Source organism: Rhinolophus sinicus, chromosome X (assembly GCF_036562045.2).
Source record: "Rhinolophus sinicus isolate RSC01 chromosome X, ASM3656204v1, whole genome shotgun sequence".
NCBI classification, from domain to species: domain Eukaryota; kingdom Metazoa; phylum Chordata; class Mammalia; order Chiroptera; family Rhinolophidae; genus Rhinolophus; species Rhinolophus sinicus.
The window spans coordinates 44,194,763-44,215,463 of NC_133768.1; the positions used below are offsets into that span (position 1 = coordinate 44,194,763).

The 20,701-nt window shown below is 44.9% G+C and overlaps 1 protein-coding gene and 1 pseudogene across 1 annotated transcript; both read right to left on the minus strand.

The window, feature by feature from the left end:
* Positions 1–303: 303 nt before the first annotated feature.
* On the minus strand, positions 304–11,402 carry LOC109439710 (G-protein coupled receptor 83). Its single transcript, XM_019719976.2, has 4 exons — positions 10,389–11,402; positions 9,664–9,789; positions 8,338–8,471; positions 304–7,914 (listed from the first exon to the last, which is right to left on the minus strand). The coding sequence occupies exons 1-4, from the start codon at positions 10,812–10,814 to the stop codon at positions 7,263–7,265; spliced, it is 1,338 nt and encodes a 445-aa protein (XP_019575535.1). The 5' UTR covers positions 10,815–11,402; the 3' UTR covers positions 304–7,262.
* A 7,439-nt stretch (positions 11,403–18,841) lies between these two features.
* Positions 18,842–19,718, minus strand: LOC109439711 (pirin; annotated as a pseudogene).
* Between the last annotated feature and the right edge of the window lie 983 nt (positions 19,719–20,701).

Sequence of the window (20,701 nt, forward strand, 5' to 3'; positions counted from 1 at the left end):
ACCATGAAACATTTCCAAGGCAGAGATCAAAGGATTTACTTTTATGTTATACGTCCACCCCCACCCACTCCCACTTCAATATTATATGTTGAGCACATAGAAAAGTTTTCAATTAATGCTGACTTAACTTATGACAACTACTGTGGATCACAAGTACCCACTGATGAAATACCGACACTTCCCCAACCAGATCCACTCATATAAGAAGAGCTTGGAAGCGCTTTAAATATTTTTATTTAGTGTGTATGAATACATATATATTGTAATCTACTCCCACTTCCTATACTCCCACCCACTACATTATCCCCTACCCTATGGACCCTCCCATCCCCAACCCAGAATCAAATATTACATGAGGGTACAGAGGAATAGGGACATTAGTAGGGAATATTTAATGCAACAATAACAAGAAAATAAGTAGTGCAGGTATCCTTGCTGGGAACCCAAAATGATATCCATTCTCCTGTTGTAACAGGGGTAATATTTCCCTCATTCCCGTTTATCAGGATATTCCATTGTAACTTGTTAGTATCTCTGAAGGGAGCTTTATTTACTGTACCATTTAAACACTGCTGCTGCAGCTTGCATACAGAGAATGTGGCAAACTCACAGTTTTCTTCCTTGGGAGTCTTCAGTCCCACACAGCCCACACCATCACTTGGTTTACACCATGTAACTACTGTGGGATCGAGTGTGTACAAACACCTAGGATATTTCCATCATTCTACTGAGCTTGTGAGCAAGGACAAAGTAGTGGAAAAGGTTGAAAAGCTGAAAGTCATTAAGGTATCATCAAGTTCAATTTAATCTCATGGAGGGCCAAGAGGCACTGCTCAGGCACATGTTGGAATAGAAAATAAACTTCACTAACTACCTTATAAAATCTAAGGGATCATTTATTTTCTTTCTTTATGGGTTATTTTTATTTTATTTGCATTAAAATTTTATTTTATTGAGTGATTTTTTTTTATACTAAACTTTCACATTTGAGTTCCAAGTTACAGGTACAAAGGCCTTGACAAAATAGTCTCTTGTCTAAAGCAATAAAAAGGGTATTCAGTTTCCCAACTCTTAATGAAGGCTGTATATCACCTTGAATCAGTGTTTTGAGTGGGAAACCCTCTAGAGCTGTTCTTGTGGGCCAACTAGATCTGTGTTTCTCTCCTCAATGTCTTCTAAGATAATCCTATAAAAATAATCAAACCAAGGCAACTTTATTTCTAGTAAACTGTAATCACACACACACACACACACACACACACACACACACACACACACACACACACAGAGAGAGAGCTAGATTCACTCCTGATGAAATAGCTAGTAAACTCTGTAAATTGTAAATTTTGCTACTATATTTCAACTAGTCTGCTCAACAGAAATCTATTTACATAAATCTAAATGTGGGCACTTCCTTCAGAACCTGCATTTGTTATGTTAAGAAACTTACTTCAAGCTAAAATCTATACTTTTTCCTTGGTACCCACCTTGGGCATCCAGATAAGGCTATTTCAACTTCAGCATCAAGCTTTCCCTAGGATACAAAAAGGCTCTTTTCCAAGCTGCAGAGGAACAATAGTTGATCCAGTGCTTTGCTGTTTTCAGATCATGTCCCCATTCACCTGCATATTTACAAATGAAATCGGCAGTCGTAACCAGAACCCTGATAGTCATAAGTTTTTCAATGTGGGGGGAAACATTGACAAGAAACACATTGAAAAACACCGAAAGGTCTTACTTTGAGAATCACAAAATCATCATCACATATAGGATAGTTATATTATTATTACAAGAGAAGGGAGTTTGAACTAGACAAAGAAAATTCTGAACAAGAGTTATCAGAATAAACAACTTCATCCCCACTCTCAAACTGTCCAAACTGGGTCCATCTCCTTTCCTTTCTTACTTGGCCCCGAGGACAACAGTGTCCATCAATGAGGCTTTGCCTCATAGTTTAAAGATGTTGACAGCTTTTAGCAATGGCAAAATAGCAAGCAGATGGTCCACATTTGTAATTATGGTTCCAGGTAGTCACTTGCTGATATTAAGGCATGTACCTTTTCTGGAGCAAAGCTACCCATTAAACCAGGATGACCTGACACTCAAGCTTAAAAAAATTCCTCAAAATGTAGGGAAAGGAATTTTAGCCTTCTGTTCTCCTTCCTACATTATTTGTGCTAACAAGGGACCAAGCCCACAGGTCTCAATGTCTTTATGAATTCCTAGGTGTAATATAAAATTACGATTTTATATGTATTTTTTAAAGTAAAATGGCATTTATTTTAAAATGCCCGTTTCTGGCATGAATCAACAAGATTCTTTTATGTCAAGGGTTTCTTGAAGCTGTGTGTGTATCATTTTGTGTTTGTGTATATGTTTAGGTTCTTCTGTGTGTATGTAATTATCTGTGCATAAATTGTTTATGCTCATGTGCATTAGGTTGCTACTCCTTTGAAGGTTTGTTTCTTGAGATTAAGTGTATTTTTTTTTACAATAATAAATATCCAATTGGTATTGTTATACACATTTTCTAGTAAGACACTGGCCATGTTACAATGCCAGAAATGTGAGTGGTACACATATTTTAATAAATTATGGTCAGTATCTGCAACAATGTACAAAATAGTCATCTAATCACCCAGAGAAATGATGAATGTTTTGAAAAGATCACAGAGTTCATTCATTGAAACAGATAATTGACTGAAAGAATGACTAAAAATAAAATTTAGATTTGAAATATGCATTATGAAAAGACCTGCTTATGTTTGTTTTAAAACACAGTAAATCTGTGTGTGCATGTTTCTGTATGTGTGTGCATGTGTATAAGTTTGTATATGTGGGGGTGTTTATGTGTGTTCACACATGTGTGAATGTGTGTAGGTGTGTGTTGTGTGTGTTTGTATATTTGTGTGAATATGTATGCATGTGGTGTGTGTGCGAAAGAGAGAAAAGGGGAGAGAGAGAGAGAGAGAGAGAGAGAGAGAGAGAGAGAGAGAGAGAGAGAATACAAAGATGCCTTAACTACAGGAGGGGAGGGAATTCTCAATGAAAGAGGGTTTCAGCTCAGAACACCTAGAAGTGAATCGACATTACACATGTACAAGTGACTGACATATAAGATTGATTACCAGCATCCCAGATATATGTGTCAGGGGATAAATACCCCTAATCCAACCTGTCCGGATGAGGTGTGACATTGGGCCAGCTGTACGTAGATTTTACTCTCATCAAATCATTTTTTAAAATGTCCTGGGTTGGACCAAGATACAGTTTCCTGACATTGGACAAGGGCTGGTATATGCATTTGCATGTGTGAAAGGGGAGAATTTAGCAACTTCTCCCATCTACCACTTTTGTAACTCTCTTTGTTCAAATATACATTTCAAAAATGGTGTCCTTCTGACAAAAAGGTTACTGGTAACACACTATCAGTAGGTAATACACTTTAAACTATTTCTCCAAAAGTGAAAATGAATTTTGCAGGGCTATTCAAAGAACAGTTTTGTTAGGTCTTCCAGATGGCTGATAACCCATGTTCAGAAAAAGGCTGGCCAGGGTGAGTGGTGTAGTCTGTGTAAACAGACACACATGGGGTTTTGAAACCGCGTGCCCATAGTTCTTTAGCACCACACTCAAACTCACAGAGCTAAATGGCTGCACATGGGTTAGAGCCTAAGACCTAGAACTCATTAGCACCATGTTCCAACCAAATTAGTGCCCTTAGCCAGAAACTACTTACAATGGTAGCACCCTCAGACTTAGTTGGGTGCTGAGTTCCAAATAGTTGCTGCTAAAAAAAAAAAAATCTGAGCAATACCCACAAAAAAACTCAAACTACCAAGAGGCCCAATTCTTCAACATCTTGTATATCACCAAAGCTGATGGGTAGACAAAGGTCTGTGAGTACGAAGTGGAGGCAGCAACAAACATTGAAGCTGGATCATCTGTCAAGCATGGAACATTCCAGTTCTCCAGCCCTACTGGGGGGATGCGGTCTGATTCTTTGGAGAATAAAGGTGGGAGTAGGGAGGGGGTTATCTTGGGAATGAGAGAACATTAGGTGAACATACTATAGCATAATAGTCATTTAAATTACAATGATAGCCCTTTTATCTGAATTTCTCTTAAGTCTAAGCAGGTAAAAGAGCATATCAGAGCAAGATGTAATTCCTCCAAGAACTACTGGGTACCTAAGGGCAATTCCATTCCATCCTCTGCTTATGGGGAGGCAGAGTCATAGACAGTCTGACTGTCCAGGGATGTATCCATCTGCCAAAAGGAGAATGAGAAGGACAGCAGTCAGTTAGTTAGAAAAGTGAGGAGGATTTACATAAAGAGGGAGAAAAAGATATTAGCAGAGCTCACCACTCACAAAGACTACAATCTCAAAAACAGCTGAAGCTGAAAAGGTGATGAAAGGTGGTTGTGCAATATACAATGGTGGCACCAGTAGATGTTGTCATCTACTTAGTCCAGGACTTCTCTAGATATTTAGTCTTATATTTGTATGAATATAGTTTATGTTTTATTTTTGGTGGTAAGTGAAGGAAGGAAGAGGAGAAAAAGGGTTCATTATGAAAGTAAAAATAGAAAGAAACAGAGTTCAAACTATAGCTCTTACCCCTCATATTCTTCTTGATCTAAAAAAGGGACGAAATACTATAGCAAGTATGGAAAATTTCCATAGATATCTGGACTTCAAAAAAATCCAATTTTTGCTGTCACCAAGTGAAATGAGACAAGCCAGAAGTTAAACTCCAATTAATCTGCTTCATGCCCCTGGCTTGTTCTTTTCCTGAGGAAACTCAAGAATGCAAAGGACTTGGAATACATCCTTGTTGAAAAGAGAATGATTAAGATAGGTGAAGAAAGAGATCATTGAGGAGAAATGCATAGAAGTAAAAGCACATATACACTCTAACAAGATTATGGTAACCAGTTCTCAAAACTGCTTAAAGCCAATGGGTTGTGGGAGTCACTATGGGGAGTTCACAGCAAATGCAGCAACAAAAGTATGAAGCCAGTTAGCTGGGCCTGGGACTTCCAAGAATCTCCAGGGTTATCCTGTGGTGATAAAAGTCTGTTGTTGTTTTGAAGTTATGTTGCTTCTTTGCGGGTATCACTATGGGAAAGGGAGAGGGAGGGGGAAATGAGCAATAGCTAAAATGTTATAGAATAGAAAGAGTTAAAAAAAAAAAAAAAGCATGAGTCGCTAGAGAAGAAACATTCCTGAACTGGGTACAAATCCTCCAAAGTAAACTGGGTCATGATCTTGAGGGTCACTGCATGGTACTCACTTCCCAACAGACACAGGGGTATGGTCTAGGTATGGACAATTTCCTCCATAATCCTGGGGTGAGCCATCCTATGCCCCGGGAGGGCATAATGGGCAGTCACCTTCTGATAGTTAGAATTGTATAAGAAAGAGAAATATAGAAGAGAAAAATGTAATCAGTGGCCAGCACTCAGTCTGATCATCACACATTCCACACAGAGGCCTATGGAGCAGTGCAGAGACTGCAAAGTTTAAATCCAGAGGCAGCAGATCAGGAACTTCCAAGATCCCCAGGCTTCCACTAAGGGTGCGAGAAGTCTGAATTTTGAGGAGAAGAGAGGAATATGGGAGGGAATTGACGAACAATAGCTAAAATACAATGGGAAAGCAGTACTTTACACTATACATCAGAGTTCAAAGAAGCAAAGGATGAACAGATAGATAACGGAGGAGGAATGAACAAAGAAGGAAGAAATAGAGACAGAGTGGTGCTAAAGAAGGAAGAGACTTGGGAGGAATATAAGGAAGCTGGAAAAGGAAGAGGAGGGGCAATGAGTGGAGCAAGGAGAGGTGAAGAGGAGAAAAGGGAGGAGAATTGGGGAAAGGTGAAAGGAGTGAAGGGGAGGGAAGAAAAGGAAGATAAGCAGAAGTAGGGAGGAGGGGAAAGGAAAGAGGCAGGGGAAAAAGGAGACATGCAAAGAGGATGAGAGGTAGGGAGGAATTGGTAGGAGGAGGAAGGAGAAGAGGAGCAGGATGGGGAAGAGAATGGTGGAACAGAGAAAGCAGAGGAGGAGAAGGTGTAGAAGGAGAGAGAGGGGAGGAGCGGGAAAGGAGGGGGGCAAAGAAGAGAAGAAAAGTGGTAAGGAGAAGGTGTGAGGAAGGGGAGAAAGATGAAGAGGAAGAGAAAAATATCCCACCCTCATCTTGGCATCATCTTGACACACACAAGCTATACCCTTCAATGTGCCTTAATAATATTGTCTCCACATGAAAGGCAGTGGCAGGAGAAGGATGAGTTCATTCCTCCTCCTCATCTCTTCTGCTGAGTTCAAATCCTCATAGACTAGAGAACTGGAAACAATTAAATCAACCGTGAACACATTACACTTTCTCTTTTTTTTCCCCCAGAAAAAGAAAGGTGAAACTAGACAGTACAAATTTACATAAGACAAGGTATGACGTTAAATATAGGATCAAGAAACAGGGAGAATTTTTGGATTTTGCAGTGTTAACTTGGGCACTTGAATTGTCACCACATTTAAAGGGAAGCTGTCATCAAAGTATTGTATTTGCAATCGGGAGAAATATCCCAGGTGACGTGGGATGAGCCATTTAACTGCCTTGTCTTTTCCTGCAAGATTGCTCATTCTCATTCTGCCATAAGGAGATAAGATACGACTACTTGCATTTATAGGGAGCTCTAAGTTTCCAGAGAACCAGATTAATTTTCAGGAACTATACATTTCTTTTCTGGCATTTTCCTGGGAATGTTTTAGACATGATATGGACAATGACCTCTTGTCCATCTAAATAAAATACAAATAAGAATCTCTGGTGGCTCTTGCAGCTGCTGAGACAATGAGTATGATGTCAGAAGACAAGTGTCATGGCCAGGTGGACACACAATGAATGGAGAGGGAATGGTCTCCAGAATCAGAAATGAAATTCATTAGACCCCAAACCAGAGTGCAACTTTCCTTTGAGTGATGTAGAAACATCTCTGATAAGCCTGGAGATCTAATATCTTCCGTTTACTCACTGTTGGGAGAAAGAAAAAAAATAGGAATAGGGAACAGGAGAAAAGACAGACAGAAGGAAATGAAAGAGAAAGTGAGACACATATGGTGGCTCATGTGGCCCCCATTCTTCAAGTTCCAACCCCTCCCTCCACTCCCCCCACCATGAAAAATGAATGAAACCTAATTATTTTGGTCCCACTCTATATCAGAGATTTTGAGAATGGATACTCTATCGCGGTCTGGGCAGCTTAAACTCTAGGCACTGGTGGGTAGAGAAAGGAGGTTTCCACCTCTGGGGATGGAGGGGAACTGGGTAGCTCATCAAAATCTTTGAATCTTGGGAATTTGGGCACTCCAGGGTTGGGATCCACCCAAGCAGGGCGGTGAGTGGGTGAGACAGAGCTCAGTTGGCGGTGCTCCCTTCTCAGGCGGCTGATTCCATCTAACAGCATCTTCTGAATTTCCACGATGACTTTCTGAACTTCAATCTGGAAGCTATCACTGAGCCAGCAATAGATATAAGGGTTGTAGCATGAGCTGCTAATTGCTAGCCAGTGGAGGAAGAAATAGAGACCATTGTGGCTTGAGATGGATTCACTGGATAGCAGCACCAGGTAGAGGTTGAGGGGAAGCCAGCAGATAGTATAGACAAGCACCACTGTCATCAGCATCTTCAGGGTTTGCTTCTTCTTCCCACGCTGACAGATGTAGGTGTGAATGTTGATGTCATCAACAGCATTATGGATCCACAGCTTCTTGGCAACATGACCATAGACAACCATCAGCACCATCAATGGCAAGATGAAGAAGAGCAAAAAGGTGCTCAGGTCAAGGTATTTCCATGTGGATTTTGAAGTATATGAGAAACTGGGGACACAGACAGTTTCATCAGTTCTGTTTCTAGGTTAGAAGGGAGACAAGAAAAGAGAAACATTAACTTACTTTTTCTTTTCCCTAAGACTCATACCCAGGTGTCATGTGGCAGTCAGGCCTTAAGGAAGAGACGTATTTACTATTTGTGCATGTGTTAGGCCTGAAGACTAGAGTTATAAAGCAGGGAGCTTTAGGGTTCACCTATTCCAGACCTTTAATGAGACATATAGAGAAAAAATGGACTTCAAACAGAAAGTAGTATGCCTGACCACCCACTGCCATGAGAATTCTTGGGTACTCTTAATAAGTTTCAGTTTAGAGAAGTTTATTTTTGTACCCATGTTTTCAAATGTGCTATTCCAGCCCCTATCCCATTCCTATTATTCCATGAGGCTTCCAAGGTCATGGGTTGCTGGAATCCAAACACTGGCCATCCTGTGTTCCTCTTACCCAATCTCCACTTGGTAAAGCTTTTGGTAAATGGCGTGTGGTAGAGCAGCACAGGTGCTCACAATCCAGATGAGAATGATGCAAACATTGCCTTGCATTGGAGTAATTCGGGACTTCAGGGGATATAGCATCACCTGGAAGAAAAAGACCCCAGCCCAATTCAATAATTCAAATTAGGGTTATTTATTAGTCATTCATCAATTGACATTACTTTGCAAAGGTGTAAAGACTTGGTAGGTGGGTGAGTAATGTGCTTTGGGTACTAGTTCAGTTGACAGATGAGTGGCATTTTGTTTTAGGAAAGAGCAAAGTTGGTTAGTGTAAAGAGAAATATTTCAATGGGAAGATAGGAATCCAAGTGGATTGATTTCAAAGTTTCTGTCTCCAAATAGGGAGTTCAGTGGAAAAGAGGATGGATGTCCAAAAGTGTGACTTATTTTTTCTTTATCATATATGGATGGATAAGCACTCCACATCCCTCCATCTTTTCTCCCACTTGGTTCCTGTCATGCCCTTTTCCCTTCTCCTTCCTCCCTCCATCTCCTCCCATCTTGATCCCTTCATGGTCACTATTCCCTCCCTCCCTCCCTCCCTCCCTCCCTCCCTCCCTCCCTCCCTCCCTCCCTTCTCCTTCTTTCCCTTCCCCCATCTCATCTCCCATCTTCCTCCATCTCTTATTACTTAGATTTCTCCAAGGCCCCTTCCATCTGGTTCCAGCCACAACCCCTTCAATCTCCATCTATATTCCTCCCACCTCACTTGCTTTCTGGCTCCCTCCCAACTGATTAACAATGCATTAATCTCTCCCAGCCTCTCACCTTCTGCCCCCCACCTCCCTCCATTTAAGTCACTTCCATCCCTCCTCCCAACTCCTTCTTCCTCAAGTCTCTCCATGCCTTCCCACTTCATTTGCTCAGCTGTCACTCACAGACTTCAAACCCACCTCCCAGACTCAACCCACCATGAACCCTGAAGCCACACCTTCCTCTGACTCATCTTTCCCTCTTTATTTCCTTAGCTGATCCTGCAACGTAGCAAATAAAAATAATGTTTTCCAAAGGAGAAGGAGGACACTTTTTTATCATTTGCTTATTGCCACATCTCTGTTTCCATAACACCATATAAAAGATGATGGTATTTTTATTACATAAGATTTGATATGGTGAAGGTCTGTATTTCACCATTTTGAAATTAGGCATATATATTCACATAGATTGTCTCAAGGAACTCAAAGAATATCTTAGATTGTGTTCTTGGCTGCTTCCATCCATCTAGAAGAGGAACCTACCCCTTTGCAAGACCTGAAGAGCCCTGGGAAACACATACCCGATGTAGGTCCAGAGATATAGCAGCCATGGTCATCACAGTTACATAGGCACAAGAGTACTGAGCAAAATGACTGAGGTGGCATGTCATCTTCCCAAACACCAAAGAATTACACAGATAGCGCACCTGTGGAAAAAAGGGCATGGTGAGGCACAAGGACTCAGCCCTGGGTTTTCCCCTTACAAGCTCAAAAACACAAATAGAAGCCTTGCTTCACCAAACTGCTAGCATTATTGTCTAAAGAAGCCAAGAAACATTTTCACACTGCAGTTGTCATGCTCTTCCTATCCTTTCCCACACAAACAGCCCAGTTTGAAGACACAGACTCCAAATCACAAAAACGTTAGCCACTTTCCATTCTAAACACTGTATTTAAAAGATGGGGGAACTGAGGCTAGGTCTTTGTGACAAAGCTCACATGTCAGTCTAAAGCTCACCTGCAACAGGTCCCTGCTGCTTCCCTGGGCAACCTAAGTCTCTTAGCTTCTGCCAAGACAGGAGATGAATTCAGCAACACAAACACAGTCATGCCGGTACCCCCACCCCCAAGTTCCAAAACCGTTTACACCATCTTTCAGCCATTCCTGTCTCTACGCACTTATCAAATCAACCCAACCCGCTTCAGTGCTCCTTCCCACCACCAGCTCTCTCTGTTGCAAGTGCACAGTTGTGTTACTGATCTCATGGCCTGAGCCCCGAGTCCCCCTCCTCAGCACCCAGCTTACCATGGTGAAGGGAGAGCTGAGAAAAGCCAGCATCATGTTGGTCACGGAGATGTTGACGACAAAGAGGCCGGTGGCAGTGTGCACCCTTTTGTACTTCATAATCACATGGTTTAAGACCCAATTGCCTAGTATGGCAGCAAATACCACTATGGTGTACCCTATTACTAGCCAGAACTGTACCTGCTCATCCTGGGACACTACCTCCGAGGCAATGGGATCTGACGTGTCAGCCAGGTTGCCCATGTTCGAGATATGCTCAGGCAGCTTATGGATAATGGAGAGCACGCTATCGCGGCCTGAGCTACCAACCGCGGACGCGGCATTAGAAATAGCCTGCAGTACCTGGGAGGCGGTGGAGGTGATCAGGTCATCAAACCCGCTCGGCACGCTCAGAGCTTCGGGGGTCAGCTCGTCCCCATAGCCCATGGTGTTGGGGTTCGGGAAAGCCCCTTGGGGCGATTCTGTTGTCACAGCCTCCAGCTTGACGCCTGTGGAGAACCTCAAGGTCCCTAAGCTACTGGGCCAGGAAGCGCCGGTGGAAGAGAGAGGGAGGGGTGGAGGTCTCCACTGAGCCCTAGGCGAGCGCTGCTCAGCGTCCTGCAGCACAGAGCAGAGAATGCACTCTCAGGTGTGGGGGCGGGGGTGGGTAGGAGGGTAGCGCGGGGGTGGGGTGGGGCAGGAAGGAAAGCAAAAAGACTGGACCGCTGGACCCGCTCGGAGTGGGCAAGTGCGAGGAGCTGAGCAAAGCGGTCGAGCACGGGGCTGGTGAATGCAGCTGGCTCCAAAAGCTCCGCAGCTTGTGGTGCGCAGGCAGTGCCGGTTCTGAATTCAGGACAGCAGCTACAAGCGCCCCTCCCCCTCCAGCACCGCTCCTCCTTCGCGCAGTCTGGGGTCGTTCCGACTAAATTTCTGTCGCCTTCAATCAGTCAGTGAATCTGTCTGTCTAAGGCCTGCAGGCGCTGCGCTCTGAGCCAGTGAGGGCAGCGCCTTCTGCAGCTACCCTTTATAGAAAGTCTAGGGGCCCGCGAGAGAGCCAATGGGGAGCCGCAGCTGAACCCCCGCCCTGTCCATCCGGGCTGGGGAGCCAAAGGGGTTGGCAAAGTCGTCTCCGCTCCAGTCTCAGGCCCCCTCCTTTCGTAGCTCATCCTTGGCTCCCCCGCCTCCCTTTTGCTGCAGCTGGAAGCCCAGACTTACGGGATCTTCTCTTGGCAACCCCCATGAGCCGCCTTCTTCACCTCCCTTTTGCCTTGCTCTCCTTTTTTCTTCTGCACCAGTGCCCAAAATACCAGCTAAGAGCTGTGGCGCAGGGAACTCAGAGGGGAGACTACAAGTGGCGACTGGACAAACAGACCCATGATCTGACTGAAAAGCTGGATGTCTCATTCCGTACCAGTGACCTGGGTGGCCGTCGAAGGCGAGTGGTCGCCAGGAAGGGGCAGCACAAATTTTGGGGTTGTGAAAGGAGACTGAGTCAGGGGTCAGTCAGAGGATCGGGAGGGACACTGTAGAGTCTCTGAGAGCCCAAGTGAGGGTTGCCTGGAAAGGGGTGAACCCAGCCAGCATAATGCTGATGCTCTGCTTTCTCCAACGCACAGCCACCGGCTTCAAAACCTCATGCAATGACCCTTGGGTTCTGCGTCCAGCCTCCTCGGAAGATACTATAGTTTCCTCCAACACCCAGGAAGTACCACTTTGGGAACTGGATGTAGCAGGTTAGTTGGGAGGCTGGGTACCAGTGCCCAAGGAGGGTTTAGGATTTGGGAAGCTTTTGTAAGTTGATTCTCCCAGGGTCTGATGCTGCAGGAAGAGGGAGATGGAGTTCAATCTTTGGAGTTGCAGTGGAAAAGAGGCGGATGATGGTGGTTCCCAGACTGCCTTTTCTTTTGGGAGTTTTAAACTGCCTCCTGGAAAAGGGATCTGGAGACAATTGAATCACCACTAGAGCAATTGAGCTGCCTCCCTCCAGGTGCTTGCCGGGGAACAAAACAGTGCCCTGAGCCTTTCAGAGTTCAAGAGTATTTTTTTCTTATCATCTCCCACCCCTCCCCCATTAATTTACTGGTAGAGAAATGGAAGCTTGGGAGGGAAAAAGCTTAAGGAAGGTCACAAAAAAAATAATTAGTTGATGCACCAGGACTAGAAATGAGAAGGGTGGAGCCTGGCAGTCCAGGATGTTGTTTCCGGCAGCAAGCTGTCACTGAGAAATCCTGGTGTTTGTTTCAACCACAGTGTCATTACTTCCTATCCACCCCCTGTTGCCAAGGGGCTGTGGAGAGAGCCAGCAGAGGAGTCAGTAGGTGAACCACCCAATGTCAATAACTGCTTGTTAAGGCGTAAGCAGACATTTGTTATCACTATCATCATTATTATCAAATCATCCAGGCATCAAAGATCACCAAGCAGCCACAAAAGAGGCAAGTTAACTTCTGCCACACACATGTATGTGTGTGTGCACCTGTGCCTTGGCCACATTTTGCTGCTTATGGGTTAAAGAATGGTTAAAGAAGAGATTGGAAGGTCTTGCAACCTTTCTGGAGTATCTTGGCCTGTGGGGAGATGGTTGCTGACAGATTACCACCAAATGGCTGATCAGAAAATCTAACTACAGCTAGGTTTTTTGAATGGGAGTTAAACTTTCAGTATATAGACCAAGGCTTAGAAAAATTATATGGTTAGCCAGGCAACTTCTTTAAAAATAAAGAAACAAAAAGACCAAAAGAAAAATAGGAAAGAAACAGGAAAGCTGTGTCTTATTTGGGTGGCCCACAGAACAGAGATACACAAATAAACTCATTGAAAGGAGGTAATAAATGTTGACTCTACCACATAGATCCACCATAGAGCTGGGAATCATTGATCTCTAGTTTGATCCCACTGCAGCAGTTTCTAAAGGAAAATCACCAAGAGACATTACCTGAGCATTCAGGAAGCATTTTCTCTGTACCTGGCCCTGGGCTGGCTTACCAATGGCCCCAAAGGGCTCCAGATTTGGTGGAGTAATGAAGGGCATATTGCTATGTAGTCGAATATAACACTTCTAAAATCTAACTGGAGAAGTACAGAGGTTCTGTGGCAGGGGCCAGTGTGGGGGGATTAAATAGGCAGAGGCAGAAGCCAAGTGCTGAGATCTTGGCCTTCACCAGCCTCTTAACTATGGTCCTCACCTTCTTTGGCTTATCTGAGCCAGAGTTCCTGCATCTATCAAAAGGGGGTTGGTAATACCAAGCTCCCAAAGAAGTGAAGGTTCCATGCAATGGCATTGCTAGATTGGATTCAACAAAGAGAAAAGTGATGCAGATCATATTGTGCATCTTCAAACTACTGACCCCATTGCTGTGTCTCTCTCTGTATCTCAGGCCCTGATACACATGTGAACTTCTTGACTCACAGGTTCTCAAAGCCCATGAACTACCTGAAAGCTTGCATGGCATCCTTAGTTAGTTGGGAGACAAAGGGAGGTGTTAGGCCAGTGAGCCTATCCATGCACCCAGTCCATCAGTGGGAGAGGGTGGCTGCCTGGCTGTCTTTGGGCCAGGCACTGTAGGGGACTAGAAGAAGATACAAGTAACTCAGCACAGCCTCTCTTATTGAGCAGCTTACAATTGCTCAAAAGAGAAGAATCCATATCCAGGAAATAGTTAATTCTAAGCCAGAGCAAAACATGCAGATAGTCAATGTTAGGAGAGCAAGTGTAAGTGTGAGGTAGGGACTGAGGAGGCTTTGCAGAGGAGTTAGCAATTAAGCTGAGGTTGAACTACCAGATGGACAGAAATGAGCAAAGAGATGGGAGAGAGCATGGTGAAACTTGAGCCTCCAGAAAGCAGGAACAAAGCCACAAAAAGGAGAAATGCTCCTGGCTTGTTCTGGGGGGGGGGGTGGGGGTGGGGGGGTGGGGGGGTGGGGGTGGCGGAGAAGAGGTTTTGAAAGGAAAGTTTAGTAGTTGCAGTTCCTATGCATCTATCTCACATTTCAGAAAATAATTTTCTAAGTATTTTTGGTGGAGATGAAGTGGCTGAGAGTTGAGGAAACTAGCTTTGCTGTGACCAGTAGGAGAAGGCAGGCTCCCAGGAATAGCAACAGCCAGAACAGGCATATTAGTTCATGTGATCTTATTAAGTTATATATCCACCTAACTCCTGGCTTTGCTCAGACAGAAAAACAAAAAAACCCAAAAAATCTCCTAGTTCTTACAACTCTGCTCCTCTGGAGGTATTTAGTCTTAGCCACTGTAAATCATTCACTTTCTACAGCTACATCTCATATTGAGTTCCCTCTTTCCTCTAAGATCACTACTGCTTACCTTCTCTATCTTCTAAGTTATAAAAATACAAAAACATGCATACAACCACACAGAAACCAAATACACATAAGGCATACAGTACCTATGTCTTTCACCAGACTGCAAGTAACAACTCCAATCTTGGTTTCCTGACTCTCAGTACAGTCCTCAGTTCTCCCCAGTAGATTCCTGAATGCCCAATTCCTGCTCAAATCCTGACAAAGATACAAAAATGTCACACCTGCTCCAGTCAGTCTCAACATTCAGTGGGGCTTGAGTGAAGTTTTCATTCCAAATCCAGGATCCAGGGAGCCAGGAAGGACTACAGTGGTCCTCCTTTGTCCCAAAATCTACTTATCTTTACTCAGACACAACATCCTGTGACACAAGGGCACACCCTGGTGCAAACATAATCTCTAATACTCACCTTGCCCCTTACCATGTTTTTCCTGTCTTAGTATAACCTTGATTTCAACACTCTTCCATTGGCTACCCCATTATTGCCTCAATCCCCATTCAGGCCTGGTGCCTCCTTGGAGCCCTTATCTAATGTCTGAGTTCCTGTCACATATAGATAGGCTTGCTTGTGATGATCAGCCTCTTCTTATTTCCACCAAGAATTCCCAATAGTGGATTGCCCACCAGATTGGCCCCTCTGGTGCTGAGAGATTGTGATGGACTCATGACCAATAAAGCATCCATACCCTTTGGGTACTGTGCCAGGCTCACCAGGCTGTGATATCACAGCTAGCAACTTCTACTGGGGTTAGTACTCTCAGCTGCTTGACCCACAGCCATGCAAGGATCCCAAGCCAGATACTAATTTCATCTCCACATTCCATCTCCCCTGCTATAGCCACAAACGATCCATGATATTTCACATCTAATTTTACAGATTTCAAAGTTCAAAGGCTGTCTTTGCAACACAGTTCCCTAATTAAAAACAGTAGCTAAATATGCTCCTCTCCAGGGGTTCACAGATGACTATGCCAAGTTGTAGTCAATGTTGCTATGGTCACAGGCAACTCTAGAAGGTTACTCTGCTGGGGTCCATAAACTAATGTACCAGGACTGACTGGGAAACCTCTTTAGACAGGAGCCCCAAGCTCCAGAGGAGGAACAGCAGCCCCACTACCAGGAAGAAGCAAATAGTAGACGGAAAAACCTATGGTGACATAATTTCAAATGAAGACAAATATTACCCTGTTGTTGCCAACTGTTTAGGGTTGAGGGTAGCAGGACCCAGTAAGACAACCAAAGTTGAATTCCTGAACTGAACAGTTCCTTGACTTTCGATTATGCCATCTCCTGGCTCAGTAAAGGTGTTCTAGTTTCAAAAGGTTTCCCAGACTCGTCCAGGGAGAGGAGCTGGCAAAAGGTTTCACAGCCTCCTCCAGGGAGAGGAGTTGGCATATCAAGGCTGCCTGTTCTACTGCAAACTCAAGATGGTTTGGCTCTTCACTGAGCCAAAACCTGCTTTCCAGTGACTTCCTGCCTGTGGCCTTACTTCAGCTCTCCAGGGCCACACACAGTCAGTATAATCATACTTCCTTGTGCCAACTTTTCAGATATTATTGAAGACACTGTTCATGTTCCCCCGGATTATCTTTTTGTTGAGATTGTGAAGTAGATGGAACCTTGTAACTTAGAGGAAAAAATAAAAATAAAAAAGCAGTCTCTGAGAACTGAGAGAAGAAACAGTAATGTAGGTAGAAAGAAAGGCAAGCAGCACCATGGTGCTTGTTTAGAAAAATGTCGTTCAGAAGCCTCCTGAGCTGCCTTATCCTCAGGACATATTTCAATAAAATGAAGGCAGTAAAAAAGGCAGGAAGGAGATGAGGAAAGAGAGCTGATATAAGAGTAAGGGTGATGTGGTGACAGGAAAGCTCTCTTTTGCCTCCTCACTCATAAATAGCTCCAGCTGTAAATACAAAGACAGAGAAGGCTGGGGAGATGCCACTGCTCATTTCATTTGGTCCAGAGCACAAAGGGTCACAAACTGCGTATTTTCATACCTAGGATTTGGATCAGTGACTTTTTTTTTTAAAGCAACAGTTAGGTTTATTTGCATGTGCCAGGAATTTATCTCATGTGCATTGCTATAAAAACCATGCTATCACTTTAGTGTGGAATTCTTCAGAAGCACCGGTTAAGTCAGCTTTGGAAACTGCATGCATTGAACAGATGGATGCCACAAGTGGCAAAATTCTAGAAAGCATCAAGACCTGTGTCATGTGGGAGTCCGGTGGGGTCTCTGCTCCCACTCCCCACAAGAGAACGCAGGATATGGTGAGGCCAAAAAGGAACACCCACGGAGCCATAGGTAGGGGAGTCATACTACAATATTCTCGCTGGCATCTGGGTTGGAGAAACAGGAAAGAGGAGCCACACAATTCTCAACCCTCACTGCACCACTTGCAGGCTCAGCCACCACCTTCTTGCTAGCCCCCATTTTCTGCTAGCATAGCCACAACAGTTATATTTGTGGCTAATGGCTCACTGGTTACAGCTGACGGCCAACTAGCCACAGCTGATGGCCATCCAATCACAGTTGATGGCCATTTACTACCTGAGCCAACACCTTTCTATGTGAGGCTGAGAGCATGGAAACTGCTTTCTGGGGCTCTGTCCCCACACTCCACCCCTACAGGCTCTCACCTCACAATCTACGTGACAAACGTCTTCCGCGAGGGGCCCTGTGCGAGGAGCCTGGAGGTGAATGCAATATCCTGGACACAGCCAGGCTTTCTGGGCACAGCCAGGATTTCTCAGGGCACCACCAGTACTTCTGGGCACAGCCAGACTTCCTGGGCTTCTTAGGGTACCACTAGTTTCCCTGGGCACAGCCAGGGTTTCTCAGGGCACCCCCAGTGCTTCTGGGCACAGCCAGACTTCCTGGGCTTCTTAGGGTACCACTACTTTCCCCGGGCACAGCCAGGGTTTCTCAGGGCACCACCAGTACTTCTGGGCACAGCCAGACTTACTAGGCTTCTCAGGGCACCACCACTCTCTCTGGGCATAGCCAGACTTCCTGGGCTCAGCCAGGGCTCTCAGGGCACTGCCACTCTCTCTGGGCTCAGCCAGACTTCCTGGACACAGACAGGGCTCTCAGGGCACTGCCACTCTCTCTGGGCTCAGCCAGACTTCCTGGGCTCAGCCAGGGCTCTCAGGGCATTGCCACTCTCTCTGGGCCTCTCAGGGTACCGTGCTGGAACAACAGCTGCTCACACTCAAGGTGCTTACATATTCTTGATGGAGGCCGGTCAAAACACAAAAGCAAACATCTGCCAGTTCCACTACATGGTGGTATGTTCCCAAACAAACAGTCAAGCTGTCCGTTAAATTAGGGATGGAAGGCAATTCCCCATAGTCCATAGTCATTCGCCAGGGCTGTCCTGGGGGTGAGGGACAACCTTGACCTCACCCTCATCTCCCATGGAGGACTCAGCAAGTGTTTCCTCCTGGGACTACAAGTCCTGCATCCGGGCTGCCTCAGCAAGAACTTCCCAGCCCACAGGGCCGCAATGTCCTTCGCTTTCTCTGGCCTGTGCTGGTTGGGGAACCGTCCATGTCTTCCCACCCCTCCACGGGGCTCCAGCTCTCCGGCAGCTGCTCCTCCTGGTCTTCCTGAGACTGAGTGCTCATATGCACAAACTGCTCCACCACTCTTTAGAGAGCTTTGCCTGCACCATATCCTGCCGACTACGCCATGTGTCGTGCGGGAGACGCTGCTCGCTGCGCCATTTGTCATGCTGGGAGTCATGCGGGGTCTCATCTCCCGCTCCCCACATAAGAACACAGGATATGGTGAGGCCAAAAAGGAACACCCACGGAGCCATAGGTAGGGGAGTCATATCACTATATTCTCGCAGGCGGCTGGGTTGGAGACACAGGAAGCAGGAGCCACATGATCAGCAACCCTCACTCTGCCGCTTGCTAGCTCAGCCACCATCTTCTTGCTAGCCCCCATTTTCTGCTAGCGTAGCCACAGCAGTTATATTAGTGGCCAATGATTGCTCACTGGTTACAGCTGACGGCCAACTAGCCACAGCTGATGGCCATCCAATCACAGTTGATGGCCATTGACTACCTGAGCCAGCAACTTTCTATGTGAGGCTGAGAGCCTGGAAACTGCTTTCTGGGGGCTCTGTCCCCACAACTTCCTCTTGTGCTCTTCACTAGTTTCCAACCTTTGAATTCCAGGTTTTGACTCTTTCAAACCCATTTTTTGCATTTCTGAAATCAAGAATGGCCAGAAAAATCTCTTCATTGGTGTTCATCACAAATGGACCATGTTAGACAACTGGTTCTCTTAATGGCTCCCCAGCAATCAGGACGAAATGGCTTCTCTCAGGGTCTTTGTTCTCCACCTGGATGCTGTCACCTTCCCCCAGCACTGCTGTGTGATGAGGTTCTATTTTTTGTTGTGCATCATCAGGCCCAATATACACATTTCCAGATATGGTATAAATGAAGCTTGTCCACCCTTTAGGAACAGGCTGGGAATGCTTTGCTCCTTGGTCCAATTTGAAATCTAAGTATAAAGTTGGTGTGCCAGTGTAAATCTTGGACTTTATACCCAGGGCTTCTCCAGAAATGACAGCAAATGGCACACCATCCTTACTGGGTTTAGGGATTTCTTTACTTTTCAGTTCCTGGTACCGAGGCTTCACCATCTTCTCTGAGCTCCTCAAATTAATCCATAGTTGCAGGCCATGGGTTGGCTCCTCTGAGCATGGCATCTCAGCGTGCAGAATGCCCCGGCCCGTGGTCATCCACTGCAGCTCTCCTGGGTTCAACTGACCAAAGGGTCTACAGAAGTCTTCATGGGTCATGCTGCCCCCTCCCAGGAGGTAAGATACTATTTCAAAACCTTGATGTGGGTGATCAGGAAATGTGCCTGGTCTACCACCTTTAAATTCATCGAACAGTAAAAATGGATCCAGATTTTTTAACTTGGGTCTGCCAATGCTTCCGCGTACCTGTGTTCTAACCCCTTCTGACTGCTCCTGGCTGAGCACCGAGAGTGTAGCCTTCTTGGAGGACACCATGTCAGTCGCAAGATTGTTCTGATGGTGAGGCAGCGGCAGGGGCGGCTGGAGCCTGTGAGGCAGTCTGCAGCAGTGACTTCTGAATCCTGTTATATCTGTAACTTGCAATGCAATTTTGGGTAAGCATGTCTCCTTTCTGAGCCTCAGTTTCCCTGAGATTGGATTCAATCTTCTAAAGGCCCCTCTAGCTCAAATATTTTGTGATACTCATCACTATCATTATATACAACAATTTATTTTTTGACATTTATATTTCCACCTGCAGACAGGGTCTAGAAATAACCAAATATGTAAGAGATCATCTCTACCCTTAAGCCCCCAAAGTGCACCTGAGATTGGAGTGGGGCTTCTTAGTGGTACCTTGTATCTAATAATAATAATACTCATAATAGTAACTGAAACAATAATAATAGCAGCTGGAAGTAGCACCCTTAGTCTTCCCTCTAATTTATCCTTGGAAACACAGCCCTGTGTAGAAGCCACCTTTGGGAGGGTACACATAAGTGTAGAAATATTAGAACATGAGAGTGAGATCCAGTGTATCCACTATGCTCCAGGCACTATTCAAATATCTTAGACATAGCAATGAATAAAAGAGACAAAGTCCCTATCTTCATGGAATTTACATTCCAGTGGGGGAAGACTGACAATAGATAAGAAAGCAGATGAACAAGATAATCATGACAAGTCTCATTGTGACATGTCTCATCATGACAAGTGCTATGAAGGAAATATAATAGATTAAAGTTATAAAGAGACTGAGATGTGTGTAGCTCATTAGACTGGATGAGCTAGGCCTCTCTGGCAAGGTGATATTTGGGTTGAGACCTAAATAATTAGAAGGAGACAACCAAGTAAAAGTCAGGGGCAGGGAGAGGACTACCAGGCAATGGGAAGTGCAAGTGTAAAGGCCCTGAGACAGAAACAAGTTTGGAGTGTTCAAGAAACAGAAAGAGGGCCAGGATAGGGACAGAATGTAATAA